The 18,357-nt window shown below is 45.4% G+C and overlaps 1 protein-coding gene across 2 annotated transcripts in view; it reads right to left on the bottom strand.

Moving 5' to 3' along the window:
• Positions 1-18,357, bottom strand: part of cfap300 (cilia and flagella associated protein 300) — a 54,767-nt gene that overhangs the window by 15,944 nt on the left and 20,466 nt on the right. For both annotated transcript variants that reach the window (XM_078544885.1, XM_078544884.1), the window contains exon 5: positions 7,793-7,965. In XM_078544885.1, coding sequence (XP_078401011.1) covers positions 7,793-7,965 — 173 coding nt within the window. The remainder of the gene's footprint in view (positions 1-7,792; positions 7,966-18,357) is intronic.

Below are 18,357 nucleotides of genomic sequence, written 5' to 3'. Positions count from 1 at the left end.
TGCAGAAGACGCCATTACCCTGCTGCCAGGGTTTACAGGCAGTGATGCAGCTACCGCGATATGTCCGAGGTACAAAGCCGAAGGAGGTTCCACCTTTTCAGGGAGACTGTGACCTCTATTTGTCAGATGATTGGGCTTGAGATCACCTCCAACTGTGGGGGTGGAAACCCCATGCCAGTGGCTCTGAAGGTCACAGTGGCCCTCAACTTCTATGTCTCTGACTCTTTCCAGGGGTAAGTGGCGGATCTTTGTCGAGTCTCCAAATCAACTGTCCACAGTTGCATCAAGCTGATGACAGAAGCTTTGTTCAGGCGGGTAATAACATTTATTCATTTCCAGATGAGGCCAGCTAGGCTGAGCGAGCCAAAGGGTTTGCAGTGATTGCTGGGTTCCCCCGTATCCAGGGTGCAATCAACTGCACATGTATGGCCACCAAGGTGCCGGCCCGACTGGATGGATGGCTGCTGGGTGACAAGGGCTATCCGTTGAAAAGGTGGCTTATGACGCCTCTCTGCCACCCAAGAATAGAGGCAGAGAAGCATTAAAATAGGAGTCATGCCTCCTCAAGGGCAGTGATAGAGAGGGCCATAAGTCTTCTGAAGATGCGTTTCCGATGCCTAGACCATTTAGGGGAAGCATTACAATACCCCCCAGAGTGGGTGTTACTAATAGTGGTTGAATGCTGTGCTCTTCACAATCTGGCACTGGCAAGGGGGTACCCACTGGAGGAGGAGGACCTTGACAGCTCCACAGGCCACAGAGGATGAATCCAGAAGTGAGTCAGAAGAGGGGCGCGGTGAGGAGAATGCTGAGGACGTGGAGGCAGGCCTCTGTATCCTTCAGGAAGGCAAGGACACCAGGGATGCCTTGATCCAATGGTCCTTCAGCTGGGCTGCCAAAGATCTGCTTCCACCTCATGCCAAGGCTGCCGCCTCCATCCTGGATGTCTGAAATTACCCTTCCATTTGAACCCAAAGTCCACTCAGTGCCTGTGCAATAAAGTTTAGAGCCACTCACATCCAGCATTACATACTGGCATACCCTGCACCAAAAAAAATAAAAAAGTGAAGGATACTCAGGCCATGACGACAAAAACAAAATTAATGTCATTTTCACAATCCAAACAAATTAACATAAACTTCTCTGGTGCTCATTCCCACACCAGTTAACATAAACAAAACATTACAGAACAGATCACCACCCGTGACCAGTCCCTCTTGTGCTCATGGTGCCTTAAACTCACATTTGCGAGTGCTACGTCTTGGTGCCTCCACCTCGCTGGCAGCGGCATTGGAGGCAGCCTGCTGACTCTGGTGTCTTGCTGGCCTTAATGACCTTGGCAGTCGTCCTCTGGCCAATGGAGCCTGTGCTGGCCCCGCCCAGTCATTGCAGCCTCATCAGATGCCATGGTTACTGATAGAAGGGCGGAGGAGTTGCTGCCTGCCTCAGAACACCCTGAGAGGAGCCCACAGAGATGACAAGAAGCTCATACACTAATGTGAGGTCGCTCTGGACCTCCATGCTCACCATTGATGGACGGGCAGCTAGCTGGGATACTGGGTGCCTCATCCATCTCCCACACTGGCACTTACCACCTGAGGTCAATGCCTTAGTGAGGACTTTCAGGTCCGAGCACAACCCCAGGAACCCCTGATTCTGTCCCTGGAGCTGCCTCTCCAATGGGGGAAGCAGTGCGCTTGGCCATGAGGGTCAACGTAGTGCCTATGCTCCGCATGGACTCCTCCACAACAGAGGGCACGCATAACCCTCATGGATCTCCGCTAGATCCTCCCGCACATCCCGCTGGACATCTAGTATCTTCCACCTAATGGTTGACTCCAGAGGCTCATCATCTGCCTTCGGCTCAGCATCGTCCTGGTCTTCAGCAGTTCTCCGATTGCCGGCGCCCTGGGCACTCTCTGCCTCCGCCTGCTCCTCAAGCGAGTGTAAAATGCCCTCACTGTTGTGCTCCGACATTCTAGCCGAAGATCTAACGCCCACTGAGGTGCTGGTATCTGCTCTAGTGCCTGGTTCAGAGAGTGAGTGTGATACAGGTGCAAATGAAGCCCAGCGGTCCTCTGGTATCAGGGGTGCCCCTTCGGGGTCCTGCAAATGAGTGCCTGCTGGCGAATCTAAGGGAGAACAATAACAAGTCATCACACTGTCACTGTGCATGCCTGGCACCCTGGTGGGATCATCTTTCAATGATCAATGGGGACTCCAATTTTGAGGGTCTCATCAACGAAGAGACTACACATGATAGTTACACCATCCGAAACTCTCACCTCTGTGCACTGCGCTCTTACCTTCGTCTGACACCCCAGCCTCTTCACAACTGGCTGATCGAGGTGCGCTCCAAGGCATCCTGTTCGAATCTGGATAGGATTAGGAGGTTTGGGGACCTCTGCCTATCCGTGACCGCTCAATGTGGTTATGGCTTGTCTTCTCCTGAAAGGACAGGGGAGCACTGATTAGTCCACTCTCTACCTGCAGCACCATTGCAGCCTGGCCAACCTCACCTGAGGAGCACCTTACAGGGTACATCCGAGTCATGGCCCTCGAGTGGCAAGACACTCAGTCCAAACAGCCAGGGTTCAGCCCCTTGGCCAGCTCTGGCGTCATTGACAATTGGCATTCAGACTCTAACATCCCTGAGCTCCATGGGGGACAGCCAGCCCTTAACACTTCACCACACTGATCCATGCCAACATGGTGCTCACCCTTCCCAAGTGCAGCAGGTCGTTTTAACCCTTTTGTAGCACTGCACTTCTGTGCGCCGCACAACGTCATGGCTGCTGACCTGGGCTGTTACCTCCTCCTAAACTTTTTTTGTCAGATGTGGTGGCCTCCTCCTTCCATTTCTGGGGACAAGAGTGTCCCTCCTGGCAGCCAGTTCCTCCAGGAAGACCATGAGGCACTCGTCCAGAAACCCGGGGGGTGGGGGGTGGTGTGGCAAGTGCTCACCCGACCTGCCCTCCCACCTGGCGTCTCCAGCTGTAGTTGAGGGCATAGCTTTGGTCTTCAACGCACAGAGGAACTGCCTGTGCCGTTTTTAATCCACCTGTCAGGTCGCCATCAGGATCCCGCCTGGCCCTTCCCAGCCATTGGGAAGACACGTTTCACGCTGGGCGGGCCTCAATTGGCCAGCCAGCGTGAGATCACGGTCGGGGGCTGATCGCGGTCGGTGGCCATTTCCCAATCAGTCCCGGGCCCGCTGATCGCAAGTGCCCACCGTGGGTAAAAGCCCAAGGCTTGTAACAAAACCTTGCTTTCTGGAACAAACAAACACTTCTCTGGGTTGGCTAAAGGCTGCTTGCTTCACTAGTCTGTCCTCGCACAGCACACTCTTCAAGATCACAAGGCCACACCCCATACAACTTTCAATCTTTCTACAAATATGTTTTTTCTCTTTCATCTTTAAACCCATTATTCTTAACTTCCTTGGGAAACTACCTTCTGCAGAATATAAAAATCTTTCATATTGTTTTCATGGAAAAATAAAAATTGTTTTCAGGAAAAATAAGCTTAATAATTTTGCTTTATTCATTTATGATCTTTGCCAATTGTAAAACTTCCTTTTATTTCACTTTGAAATTCAACAGCTAAAAATTCAACTCTTCATTTATCTCTTAATGTACATTCTTATTCATGCTGTATCTACTGATATCCCATCTTAACTTGTTCATCTCCACTTCAAAATGCCTGATGATTTAAACCTTGCAGTCTTACTGTCTTCAGTTTAATTAAATCAGTCACGCACACACACAAACAAGCACAACATACACACAGGCCTCACAAGCTTGCTTCACAGTATCTCACAGTAATATTGGAAAAAATGAGTGGATAGAAAGGACCTATTTCCCTTAGCAGAGTAGACAATAACCAGATTTAAGGTAACTGTCAGAAGGATTTGAGGGAGGTCGAGGAGAAATATTTTCACCCAGAGGATGGTGGGGGTCTGGAACTCACTATCTCCAAGAGTGGTAGAAGCACAAACAATCACTAAGTTTAAAAGGTACTTGGATATGCACTTAAAGTGTTGCAACTTACAAGGCTATGGACCAAGAGCTGGAAGTGGGATTAGGATGGATTGGTCTTTTGCGGCCAGCGGAGACATGATGGGGTGAATGACCTGCTTCTGTGTCATAAATTGCCATGATTCCACTGTAAGTAATCTTCAATTCAGTTCACTTCCAAGAGTTGGTTCTAACAGGCCAGAAGCTTTCTCACCCTCAATCAGTTTCCCTTCCCCCTTTATCACTTCCCTTTACACTCATCTTCCTCAAAGAAGATTTGTTTGCTTTCAAAATTCAATGAGATTTTTTGAAGATGTATGCAGTTAGCAAACTGTATCATATACTGGAAGGCATGATTTTCAAGAATGTGTTTAGTCACTAAAAATCCTCCGAGGCAGCCAAGGTCAGTGTGCTAAAATGCATGTTTAGCCCAAGATTTGTGCAAGAACGCATCTTAGTAAAGGAGTTGAAGCATGCACTGGGAACAGCCACCAGGAGGATCATTAAGATGCTGCCACTTAAAATGCCTGCTAGCGCTCATTAAGCTGATGGCACAGCATTTTGGTGTTAGCGCTTCAGCTAAAGACCCCTCCCAACAGCAACCAGTAGTTGGGAGCAAACACAATGGCAGGAATTTTCCAGCCCCATTGTCTTCGGGTGTCATGGCGGGACGGGACAGGGACAATATGATGAGAAGGCCAAAAAAATTAGTTTTATGCCATAGTGAAACCAGTTTGCAATCGTCTGCTTCACTCGATGACAGGCCGCCTTTCCCGCCACTGCACGGCGCGAACAGCATTTTAATACATTTGCATCTCATTATAAGCCCTGCTCACCAGAATCATCCCCCCACGCTGGATCATCCGGGCACGTCGGTGTGTTTCACAACAGCATTTAAAAGACGGGCACCTGGTGAGCTGAAATTTGAGGGGAACTCGGAGGTGAGTGCACACAACCTTGCGTAGCGCTTGCGAGCATCGCCCGTAGGCCATCAAGGAAGACTGTGTATTCGGTGGAGGGGGTGGGCACAGGCAAGTCACTTTTTCTTGGCTTTTCAGTGAGGTGCCAGGGCAAGGGCTGCAGTGCAGGCGGGGCCAGGGGTGGCAAGGCAGCACAGACTGAAGGAAGTACACAAGTACATGGTGGGGGTAGAGGACTTCACGGTGGGCCCCCACTGCGTCTAGTAGGCGCCGAGGGAGGCATTGCTAAATTTGGGGGCAGGATGTTTCCTCCGTTTGGCAGCCATGACTTTGGAGCAGCTTTCGATTCATTAGAGTGGGCTGGCTCTGTGCAGAAGCACCCTTTAAAAATGGCGCTTGGATTACTGATGGCCTGAGGTGATGGCGGGGCAGGCGAATCAGAGGTCGCCCCACCAGCGATCTGGCGTGTTTCCCGGGAATGCATTATTAATGAGGCAGGATGCACTGGGAATGGGATGATATGGTGCAAAAACCCACCATTGCAGCCAGAGGGTAAAACATCCTTTTTCTAGCTCACTATCGCACTTTGTGCAAATCTGGGACGATTCCACCCAGTGTTGATGTGGGTTTCAGGTGCTACTTCAAGGGATAGTCATCATTTCATAATCACTTACTGCTGGAATTGTGAACAGGACCTCAGAAAACCATTAGAAGACTTTCTGTTCCACTTTGTCAACATTTTACCTATATTCTGGCAACATTCATTTCAAATATTCTTTGAGGACTTCACTTAACTAAGTAAATGCTCTGTTGCTTTCCTTTATTAAACACCTTATGGAAGTCACCAGGAAAAGTTGGTTATGGGCATCTTGCTAGCAGTCCCTCCTGGTCAAAATGTGGAATAGGAGGAATATGAGGCCAGACAGAGCAGTATTAGCTGCTGCGGGTGAGGGGGGCAGGAGGGAGAGGTCTCACCTTTCCCCCTTGCAGGTATAGCACATTCCTCCTCCTCTGGATCTCCTCCACCAGGACCTCCTGTGCGCAGTCCGAGAACCTGTATGCCCTCTCACTCGGTCCCTGAGCTATCTTGCAACATACATGTGTGTGCCAGCCGTGCACTCCACACATTCAGTGGAAATGGGTGCAAGAGGCCCACATATAATGCTTGACAAAAATTACATCTAATCAGCACTTGAGCGTTAAACCTGCAGCTATCTGGTTTAGCACCTCCAGGTTTAAATGATGTAATCAGCAAATTTGTGTGCTAAATCCAGACTTTCAAATACACATGGCTTATTAGCACAGTACCCATTCAGCAGTTGTTTTCACCCTTTGGCCATAACCCTTGGTAATATTTATGAGATTTCAAGGAAGCGCACACTTCATGACCCCATGATCACACCTATTACAATGCTTTCTACAAGATTGTTAGCTATTGCAGGTACTTACAATGAGTTTTCAATAAAACCTGCAACCCACGTACTGAATTGAATACACAGAAGAATTTGTAAACAGGAAACAGAACAAAATGCATTTAGCTACGCTTTCCACTTCATCATTTTTGCTAAGCACTTCCCAGTATTTTATCACATTCTGGTAATTTTTGTAAGTAATGTAATAACACTAAAAATATAAAGTAAAAATCTTTTAATTACCTTTCATTTTTGAAATATTTATAGTTTTGCATGAGATATGCAAAATTCCAGTAAGATGCCGTGAATTAATTGCAACTAAAATCTTCCTTTTCCTTCACTGGCCCTCACTATCAGGCATACTTTCATCATTGCTGCTGCCCATCCTCCCACACCCACCATCTTTTTTTCAAATAAAAACAAACCATGATTGTGAATAACCATAAACTGAGCATTTATAAAACATTAGTCACCAATACATAACTGGTGGGCTGAAAAGATGATAATATACAAATTTACAACAAAAGGGTTCATTCAGATGTATACTCCATAAAATAAAAAGTGTGAGTGTGTTTTGGGGCTGTAACACAACTTAAAGATCCTCTGATGACTTTAAATTACTCAAAGTCCACACTTCCATTTTATCACATTCCTCAATTGCAGTTTTCTCACAGTTATTCTTACACCTTTATACTTAGTGAGCCTGAACCCTCCCCTCCCACCTGCCCCAGCCCCCGCTAACCAGTCCCAAGCAAATTATATGTCCTCCCTCTGACTACACTGGGGTTTGATGTCACTGGAGGGCATTGATCAACATGATCTTGACACATCCCAAAGAACTTCAGGGCAGTTCAGTTAAGGTCACCTCAGTTAAATGTTCTGTTCAATTCCTAATGTTCCATGATATAGGGCAATGCTATTGCTGTGCTTATGATAGCAGAAGACCAAAATTAATGCATCATAAGGTGTGCAACTTTCCTGGAAGCCTAATGTGAATGGTAGCAGCTCAGGCAGCAAAAGCAGCAGTAGCACAAATGCATGCAGCAGCACTGACTGAAAGTTTTCTGCTCTCCTCCTCACGAGTCCAGCGGATTTGTTTGTAGTTGCAAGTTTAGGGCTTCCTGAATCACCCACACAATAGAATCAGCCATTAAAAAGAAAGAAATAAAAGAGAAGATTGCTTTTCCTCTATATATTGCTGATATGGAGTATGTCATGAAATGCATAGGGAACAACAACAAAATACAAGAATTATGAAATGAAGAAGATTGAAAAGATACAACACTTTTGTTAAGATGCAGGATGTGCCCAAGAGCACATCAGACTGTCTCCATGGAATAGAAAGATAAAGATCTTTCAAATACTCAACATGAGCAATCTGAGGTCTGGAAAACTTCATTCTGTTGTATTAAAAGAAAATAATCTGGGAACACATTATACACACCTGACTAATTCCTTGTATACTGCCTTGGTAGTTTCCAGATAAGGATCAATTGTATCTTCAAATTGACAGAGGGCTCCACCCAAGCAGAGATGTTTGAAGATGCGGAAGACAAATTCCTCACGTTCTATATCACTGAATATTTGATATTTATCAGATTCTTCCAACAGTAACACCTAAATTAAATATGGAACACTTAAGTATGGAATTTGTTAAAATAAAAGTAAAATTAGTAATAAATAAAATCTCACTCATCTGCCCACATGATTAATGGTGGACACATTATATCATTCAGCACATTTCTCAAACAATATTTTTCTATTTTGTGCATCATCTTTCTTTGTCGTTTCAAGATATAAAATACAGTATATGATCTTGGCTCCTTGTTTCTTTCACAGAGTTGGCTCATTTGTTCAATGGCTAATTAGACAACACTGCTTAATGTTCCAGTATCATAAGATAAAAGCTATATTTGTTGCCCCCAGTTCCCAAGATGGTGCAAAATAATTAATGACATTAATTTGTAACAACACATTTTTAGAACGGAATTCAATTTTTCTTATAACAGAATATGAAACAGCACGATCTTGTTGAAAAATAAAGTAATAGCATTGTCAAGGTACAGTAAATCATTGGCAGACCTAGTAAAGTATAATTCATGAAAATCCAGGTATCTATCAATATACATTACTTCATTAATGACTAAGTTATTTGCATAGTAGAAAAAATACATTACTTGCGTAGTGAAAGCGTGTTTAAAACTCATTGGCCTGGACTTTGCAGTCCACAGTGAACTAAGGGCACTTGCTGCCGATCTCGAAGAAAGCCATGCTGAGAGATTTATTGATCCATGTAGCGAGAACTTTACTTTCTCTTGCTGTGCAGTGGATTGTAGCATTCTTTAAAGGGAATTCCCAGTGTGGAGCTGCACAGATGTCATTGAGTTCTTCAAGCAGCCAAATACATTAAAGAATTCTCACAGACAGCCAACCAGAAAATGAAAAGCACCAAATCAAAATACTTGTTCAAAGTTTTACATAGAGCAAAATAAAGATCGGGACATACACATGGGTGAAGGCAGAAGCTGAATTATCATGAAAAATCTTATCTGAAAAAAATATTACTCAAAAATGTAGTTAAAAATCTAGTAATTAATCATAATAGAGACATTTAATGACCCTCTACAAATAACAATTTCTCAAGGTCAGTTCTGTTGTTGAACATTGGTCATTACTTAAATGGGGGGCACATAAATGGGTGGCCTTCCTGTTGCCCTCCCACCTGCCCCCGACCCGTCTGCAATTTTACATGGGGCAAGCTAGGCCTAGAGTGGCCCACCCATCCTCACCCCAATTGAAGCACTTAAGTGGCCAATTAAAGGCCACTTAAGGGCCTCTTCCCACCCGGCCTCTAGTTTGAGGCTGGCTGCGGAAGTACAGAGGCAGGGAAAAAGCCCAACAGGACATCCTGCTCGGGCCTCAGGCAGGGAGGGAAGGCGCCTCCCTCAGAAGGCCTTCTTTCCACTTCGACCTCTCCTCCCCACAAGGTCTGCTCCCTGCAGGTACTCCCTCTCCCCTCCAAGCCCCTCCATCAAGAACCCAGCCCCACCCCCCCTCTTTTCACCTCACCTCCCTCTCTGCCATGAGACCCTCCACACTTACCTGGTCCTGGACTCCAGGACTTAGAATCTGTGGACTGCCTGTAGTCCCAGTCTTGGCCACTTCTGCTGCTGGGACTACAGAACTGCTGGCCAGTCAAGATTGGCCAGCTGCTCTCTGAGGCAAGACTGCTGCCCAAGTGAGGGGCAGAAGTCCCATCTCCAAACAATTGACACTTCTTGGGAGCATTAAGTGGCTGTGGGCTGCTACGATTGATGACGTTGCATTCCCTGCCGACTCTTCGGATGGCGGCTCAGGAAACTCCACCACCTGAAAAATCCTGCCCAGGATTTCTGCATTAATCTGCACTTGTGCTAATTCCTGAAGCTGCAGTCGGTTTCAGAGGGGTAATGATGGCAAATGCTGACAGTTCACATTTAAACCCCCCCACCAGGCCAATTGCACTGTAGGGAGTATAACAACAACATCTTGCATTTAAGCATCTTTAACGTAACAGAAGGTCCCAAGGTGCTTCCCAGGAGCATTATATTAAATAATTGATACTGAGTCAAAAGGATGACTGCAAACTTGATCAAAGAGATAGGTTTTAAAAGGAGCATCTTAAAGGAGAACAGGTAGAGAGACAGAGAGGATTGAGGTGGGAATTCCAGGACTTAGGGCTGTGGTAGCTGAAGCAACAGCCATCAATGGTGGAGCGATTAAAATTGGAGATACTGGAGAATCCAGAATTAGAGCAGCGATGATGTCTCAGAAGTTATATCTTATACAGCTGTGAAATAAGTGCATTCATAAATCCAGTCTTGTGCATGGTACATTGTTTTCAACTACTTAAAAGGGAAACTGAGCTGCAGGTGGAACATACTGGAAAGGGTAAATACCGACCTCTAGACGAATTCCAGTCAGTTAGCTTTTGCGTATATCGATTCATTTCTTAATAAATAATTCAATTTAGGGGGCTTCTCTGGAATCTTGCATGTTTTCATTTCAACCAGCAATATATGGATGTGTTGTGGTGAGAAAGCCTAGGGTAATCCCTTGAAGTGTATTCTTTCTTATCATTTGAACGAGAAACAATTGGTCACAGTATCGGAACAAAATATGCCTTTTAACTTTGTGCACATGGTCGATTGCAGGAAGAAGGTGATTCCTAAAGTTGATCAATACACTGCATCTTCACACATGGAAACTGGCTTCAACTGAATGCTCTGTGGAAATACACAGATGTTACCACATGGAAATATGCCATTTGGCACAAACGATATATCTTAGCATTTACCCTCCACACAATTTTAGAATGATGGGATGAGAGTCTCCTTTTCCTGCTGGCTAGGATGGTCTTAAGAGAAACTAGTTTCATTAGCCACAATCTATTACAAGTGGAGTCAATTTTAAGAGCTAAAATTGTTCATAATTCAGCATTAATTAGCATTCAACTGGCACTAGGAATGTTCCAAATTGGCAATTTTCAAAATGTTCCCAACTCAACAAAAATAGTCATGCCTTAATTTAAATCTAGAATCATATTGTATGAATGCCCACTGATTCTTTGTTCTGTGTTTCTCCTTGGTGAAACTGTAGGATGTTTGGTCTTCTAAAACTTACCTCAAGCTTCTCCTAGGTACTACCTGATTGTGTAAGGAATTCCCCTAAGAGTCTCATGGGACTGATAGGACCTTCATCTAACAGCAGCTAAGCACGGAGGGGGACCTGCTGCAGGTTTCATTTGTTGTGGATGAATTGTGGATTCATAGATGACAATGGCCTACTCCAATTAATCTGTAACTGCTATACATTCTAGGAAAACGTTCCCTATACCTGAAAATATATTTGCCGCTCTTCAAACATCTTTCTTTTTAAAACAGGACCTGTGAGATCTGGGTCAAGAGGCTCTGTAGCCAAAAGGCTATGTAACGTGATCCCCCAGTCAACAATCTTTGCCTCAATGTCTTCCATTCCACCTCTCCATGCTCACTCGTGCTCTGTATATCACTCTGTGCTCTCTGCTTTGGCTCACCCTTGAATACCCACCAGATCTAAGTCGCTATGCTGATGCTCAGCAGGGTGAGAGATGCTTCAGCAATGTAATGCTGGCAAGTTTGGAAGCAGTGTGGCCAGGTACATGATCATTTTGTGTACTGGATTGAAAATTCTGCTTCTTCTTCTGTCACATCTGAAGGGGAGGTGGAGGAATAGGAGCTGCAAGGACAGGTTACTGAGGAGCAGAGTTCATATCTGTGGAAAATGTGATTTGAGGGTTTGTTAGTAATTTGCTGACAGTGTATATATGACCCAATAGCCAGACAAGGAAGAGAAGCAGACTATCTCAATGGACCTACAGCTTATGCCTGCTCTCCAATTTTCCTGCCTCTAACACACTCCTGTCTGCCCCTCTGGAAGCCCTAAAACTCTCCTTCATAGGAGTAAAAGACTGGAGGTTGAGAAAAACACTACCTGTAGCCTGTTGTAATAAGTAGTCCTCTTTAAAAAGAATGCAAAAAGTGGGAATGTCCTGTGATTGGCATGTGTTGCAGTTAAAGATGGCAGCAGGTACAATATATTAACAGCAAGTGCATGAATCAAACAATTACATAAAAGGTGGTAGTTTTAATGGGGCTCATTTATGTATGGCTGCAAATTATGTATATTGCACTGCATGATCTTCTAGGCATTGATTGTAAACTTTTGAAGCATTTTATCACAGTGACAAGGAGATGATTGTAAATGTCAGACATGCTCAGCACAGCGCTCAGTACAGCTGACTCTTATCTTGTCTGACTTCATAAAACAAATTAAATATCTTGCATCGTCAAGTTGCAATGTAAGGAATCATGAAGTTTGCACTCACTGCTCTGACAGTAACTGCTAATTGCCCATTGCACAATGTATAGGCTTGAGCAGGTCCTTTTAAGGGTCTCCATTTGCAGGGCTGCCTTCCTCTGCTCCAATTGCACCCCGACAGGCATTTTAAAACCAATCTAGTTTTCAGTATGACTGGCCCTTTGAGCTTCTATATGTAGCATGCGACTTCCTTCCTGCACCACCCTCGCCCCTCTCTCCCACCCTCAAAAATACACTCACACACACAAAGCTATTTAAATTAAGCAGACCCAGGAAGGTTCACTGGGGGAAGCATCAATTCATTTGGTTGGTTAGAAGTTCAACTCTGCAACACTTAAAGCAGCAATCCTGCCAGAGAGAAACAAATGAACATATGAACCAGGAGCAGGAGTAGGCCACTCGGCCCTTCGAGCCTGCTCTGCCATTCAATAAGATCATGGCTGATCTGATTGTAACTTTCCGTCTACCCCCAGTAACCTTTCACTCCATTGTTTATCAAGAACCTATCTACCTCTGCCTTGAAAACATTCAAAGACTCTGTTTCCACTGCCTTTTGAGGAAGGGAGTTCCAAAGACTCACTACCCTCAGAGAGAAAATAATTCTTCTCATCCTGGTCTTAAATATTTTTAAACAGTGACCCCTAGGTTAGTGTTGCTTTGAGTGTTTTAGCTCTTGCTCACAACACTTTTTCCCATATTTAAGCTGGCTTACTGCTCTTGGCAAGGTATTTCAACCATAACTATAATCAAGCTTTTTTGCATTTTTAATATTTGTACATGTGTTTATATGTCCAAATATAAAGAATGCTTGATTTTCCCCTCTCTCCAATATTATCTTGAGTGTTTCAAGTAGGGCAACAATAAAAGTGGAACAGATTCAGAGGAACCTTTTTTTAAAATCATGTACATTTGATATGGAAAACTGTTGAGTACCCTTACCCCTATTTGCAGCCAGGCCCTCTTTGTGACACAGGCTATTTGCTACTCGGCATTTTTCATGACTGCTCTGGGGATGGTGTCCTTGAGTGAAAAACATGACAATTCTCCTGTTTTACTTCACGAAACATCACCTCAAAGGTTTTTCAAGACACAATGCAGCACTTTAAAGTAGTTTTATAGAGTACTTAAAAATTCATGACTTGCTTTAGGATTACACAAAATATACGTAGGGGAGGCATAATGGTATTGTCGCTAGACTGGTAAACCCAGGGTAATGCTCTAGGGACCCGGGTTTGGCAGATGGTGGAACTTGAATCCAATAAAAATCTGGAATTAAAAATCTAATGATGACCATGAAACCATTGTAGATTGTTATAAAAACCCATCTGGTTCACTAATTAGGGAAGGAAATCTGCTGTTCTACATGTGACTCCAGATCCACAGCAATGTGGTTGACTCTTAAATGCCTCCTGAATAAGGGCAATTGGGGGTGGGCAATGAATGTTGGCCGAGCCAGCGACACCCACATCCCATGAATGAATAAAAAAAAATGGCGCAGAAATAGGCCACTTGGCCCAACCTGTCCATGCCAGTGGAGGAGGAGGCTCATCATTCATAAGAATGTACAGAAATACCAAATTTTAGGTAGCAGTTCAAGAAACATCCGTGGGATCTCTGGCATTGTAGCATTCTAGCAAAAATTGTGCTCCAAAAGGCATTTCAATCCTAATATCTCATCTGATGAGCTATTACCTCACAGCATAAGTTTAAAACACAAAAATCAAATTCAGAGATTTCAAAGGGAAAGCTTTCACAATTATCTTATCATTAATTGGTTGCGTACAGTGTGTACTTTGGCACTCGGTGGCTGTTTCGAGTCCAAAATGATTTCTGCACTGTGCACGTCACTTCTGGTGTGGGCTGTGCTGGAGGACATTTTAAGTAGGTTATTAGCACAGGCACTGGGACCGTAAGCTCAAAGTATAAGGAGTACGCAGATTGTAACGTCAATCAGCGTGTAATGCTGATTTGAATCTAGTGTTGTCATTTTTTTTTACCTCAATGTTCTAACTAATGCCTCCTCTTATTGTCTCACAGCTGAAAACGTGTTCAGCAGAAGGAAGGATGCCCACCAACTCTATTTAAAGGGATTTTCACCCACTTCAGGTTAATTGCTGATTGATTTTTACAGGCTGTTACTGAGTTAGTAGAAATGCTTGGTAGTTTGTAATGCTACTTAAAGTTGGTACAGTTAACAGGGAGTGGTGTGGCATATGGTGAAGGCCTTGGTTCTCACTTCAGGTGTTCTGTTAGGACTACTTGCTCCCAGCAATGGGTGCTATAGTTTCTGTCCCCTTTGGCCTGCATCATGGCATGGAGAATCCGCAACACGACACAGAAGAAGGGAAGCTCTTGAAAAGGGAGGAGGAGGAGTAGGTTCTCAGCAGGAGGCCATATCCAATCAGGGTCTTCAGAGAGCAACTCTCCTACTTCAACCTAAGCCAGGAACAGTGCGTACAATCTCCCTATTCCACTCAGGAGGTCCTCACTGAAAGCTGCCACCTGTTGCATGCATACCTGCAGCTCAAAGCAGGGAAGGGATGGCATAGCCAAGGGTGTCATCACACAGGGCTCTTTTCATGCTGGAGTAGGGGTCATCTCCAACATCTTGTAGTTTGCTATCCACTGTTGTATAAGGAGGGGTGGCTAATGCTTTGTGAACCCAAAGACAGGGGAATATATAGCATTCTCTCTTTCTAGAGAGAAACAGGCAAAGAGAGCACATGCCTTTGCCAGCAATCCCTATGGTGCAGGTTACCACTAATTACACACACGTTTCTTTAAAGACTCCGCAACCAAGAAAGGATCATCAATGTAGAGCTGGTGTGTGGCCGTGCTTAACACATCATGCTTGTCAATGCCCATAGTCTTTGCTGCAGTCCTGATACCTTTATTCTCCACCAGCCTGCTGTGCCATCAACATTTGAAACACCACGAGAAACCAAAGGGTGGCTACTGGGCGTGAGGCTAGTGGTTCAGTTATAAGGATATGGCATTTGAATATTTACTCATTTCCCTTAACCACTCGTGAGGGATCATTAAACTTCTCACAGCACTTTGTCCAGATTCTCGAGGCCACTCTGCTGGCACTGATCACAATGGTTATCTGCTCTGACTGCATTTGCAGTGTCTAGCTGGAAAGCCTCCTGGTCCCCTGTGGGTATAGGGCCTATCTCCTCCTGTTCACCAGCTTCCATAGCGCAGAAACTAACCGTGCTATGAAGTTGAATTTTGTGGCCAGAACGTTGCATAGCAAAGGCAAGGGATTGAGCAGGAAAGTAAATCACTGAGGTGAAGTGTGAGCTTGCATGACTACTAAACTGAAAAGGCCTGAAAACAGGTGTGAGGAAAGCAATGCGTGATTAACCTGTGCTTGTTGTTTCTCATGCAGGCAGCACGCAAACTGTCTGTTCATTTAATATGCATCAGCATTAAGCACGTTGAGTGGCTGCACGCCTGAGCAAGGGGTGAAAAATCATGACAGGCTAGCACAAGTTCAAATTAGCTGCACTACTTGAAGCCAGCCTGTGCCTGTTAAGGGGAAGGTACATTTTGACTGAAGCAGGTGCTGAAAGTCATTCTAAAAGTGAGTTTGACCTGGGAAAGATACAAGAATGGCACAACCTGGCAGAGTGCAAGTTCTGATATTCCCCAAACAGCATTGGAGGCCTTTAGTGCAGGAAGTGCACAACAGGACAGTTCCTATGCTGTTTTGAGCGGGATGGGAGGAGTGTGCTTATGATCTAGCCCCACTACTCCGCAGGCAGTACTGTTAATTTAAAAGTTTAACTTTTTCACCAAAATAGCCAATCGTCTATTTCCCCAACTGGTGCCCAGAATAAAAAAGAGACTTCAACCAGGCTTCTTTCAATAAACTCAGGATGATTGTTTATTATAAAACAAAGCTTCTTTTTAGCAAGTTTCAAGTACTGGTTAACACACAATTGTAATTGGGAATTTGTTATAGACCACGTTTATATAGGGTGTCATAGGCTACAGACCCCTTTTGGTTATTTGAAGGGGCTTTTTCTTAATTTTTGGTTGCACTTCAGCCCCATGCTCCTGATCTTTGGGCACCCGGTGCGGAGAGGGGCGGGCAGGTCGGTGGACCTCCTCATGGGTCTGCTCCTGGGCCTGACCAAGTTGGCCACAAAGATCAGGCCGTAAAGGGGTTTGTTACACCCGACTGCCTGCCTCTCTACCATATTTACATCCGCGCCTGGGTGTCCTAGGGAGAGAGTGCATGGTGTCCATCTTGAGGCTTGAGGCCTACTGCAATTGTGGGCACCGTGGGGTTGGGTGCATCATAACCCCATAAAATGACATTTTAATTTAAAACTCTATACAATTCCTTTGGTATTGATTTGTGTTTCAGTGTCCCCTTAAGGGGCTGTCACCCTCAACTTTATTTGATTAATTTTGTTTTATTTGGTTAATTTTGTCTAATTGTGGCTTAAAAGAGTATAAAGAGAGACTTACCTTGCACACTGTGCATCAGTTGATGTCTAGCTCACAGCCACATGCATCCAGAGCCTTAAAACTGTGGTGCTTGGCCCTGAATGTACTCAAGGTGTTGAAGTGGCTCAAGTGAGCGGTGGACTGAACTGATCCCTGTTTGGACAGAAGTTCACGTTGGCCCTGTGTTCAGAAACATCCCTCAGGAACCTTAGCCCCACAATTTGAGGTGTCTCGCGGAAGTTCCCTCTGTGCCTTTTCGACCTGCATGGTGGGTTTCCTGTAGGGGCTGCTGCTGCACACCGTTCACTTCCTCAACCGGACATGCCATGGCATTCCGCTCTGCGGTCCGGAGCACCCAGTGGAGGGCTCTCTGCGTGAGAGTCCTCCCCTTTATTATCGGGGATTTGGTAGAGGGTATTGCACGCAGCAGTCGCATGCAACATAAGGTTAAGATGGTTCATGGACTCCCAGGCCACCTGCATCTTCTGCGACCTTGAGGAGTCCGTGTTCCATGCGTATATAGACTGTGCGAGGTTGCAGCCCCTTTTCGACTTTGAGGGGGCTGATCCTCAAAATTTGGTTGCATTTCAGCCCCACGCTCCTGATCTTTGGGCACCGGGTGCGGGCAGGGCAGAGAGCCTCCTTGTTACCCTGCACCTGGGTCTGGCCAAGACGGCTATTAATAGGTCCTGGCAGCGGGCGGTTGAGGGGGTCAGCCAGCCTGACTGTCTGCCCCTCTTCCATGGCTATATTTGGCCTGGGTTTCCCTGCAGAGGTAGCACGCATTGTCCATTGGTACGCTTGAAGCATTCCCTGGGCGGTGGACACCACAGGGGCTGGAGTGCCCCGGTCAATGGCCCTTTAAGGTGTTTTGAATTAGTTAATTAGTTTATTTCTTAATCATTTTATTTTATTGGTTCACGGTTTTCATAGGAGTACAAAGAGAGCCTTCTGCCATCCGGAGGCAATGGGAACCCTCAGTGGGAGGCTCTCTATGTAGGAGTCCTCCCTTTTTCCATTGAGGATTTGGTGTGGAATGTGTTGCATGTAGCAGTCCCATGCAATAGAAGGCTAAGATGGCTCACAGACTTCAAGGCCATCTGTATTATCTGTGGCCTTGAGGAGTTCCATGTGTATGTAGGATGTGCGAGGTTGCAGCCCCTTTTTGATTATTTGAGGGGGCTGCTCCTCAATCTTTGGTTGCATTTCAGCCTTGCACTCCTGATCTTTGGCCATCCAGTGCGAAGGGGGCAGAGAGGGAGGAGGACCTCTTCATAGGCCTGCTCCCAGGCCTGGGCAAATTAGCTGTTCAGGGGTCTAGGCAGCGGGTGGTCAACGTGGTCATCCAGCCCGACAGTCTGTCCCTCTTCTACAGTTATGTTTGCAGCTAGGTGAAAAACTGAAAAAGTGACATCACAGGAAAGCTGTGACCTGATTGGTTGGTAGGAAATCTGCACCAAATTTGAAAAAAAAACACTGCAAAGCTAATTAATAAATTCATTATCTAAGTCGGGATGGCTGGGTAGGTGATGTGCTGTAGCTGTATGATGAGGGAGCTGGCAGATCCCATTGCGAGCCGCAGTGACCACATCTGCAGCAAGTGTTGGTTGCTGGAGGAACTCTGGCTCAGAATTGATGAGCTGGAGTCCGAGC

This window comes from Cetorhinus maximus, chromosome 7, assembly GCF_964194155.1.
Source record: "Cetorhinus maximus chromosome 7, sCetMax3.hap1.1, whole genome shotgun sequence".
NCBI classification, from domain to species: domain Eukaryota; kingdom Metazoa; phylum Chordata; class Chondrichthyes; order Lamniformes; family Cetorhinidae; genus Cetorhinus; species Cetorhinus maximus.
Note: the sequence above shows the minus strand (reverse complement) of the source record. Positions and strands in the feature narration are given on the sequence as shown.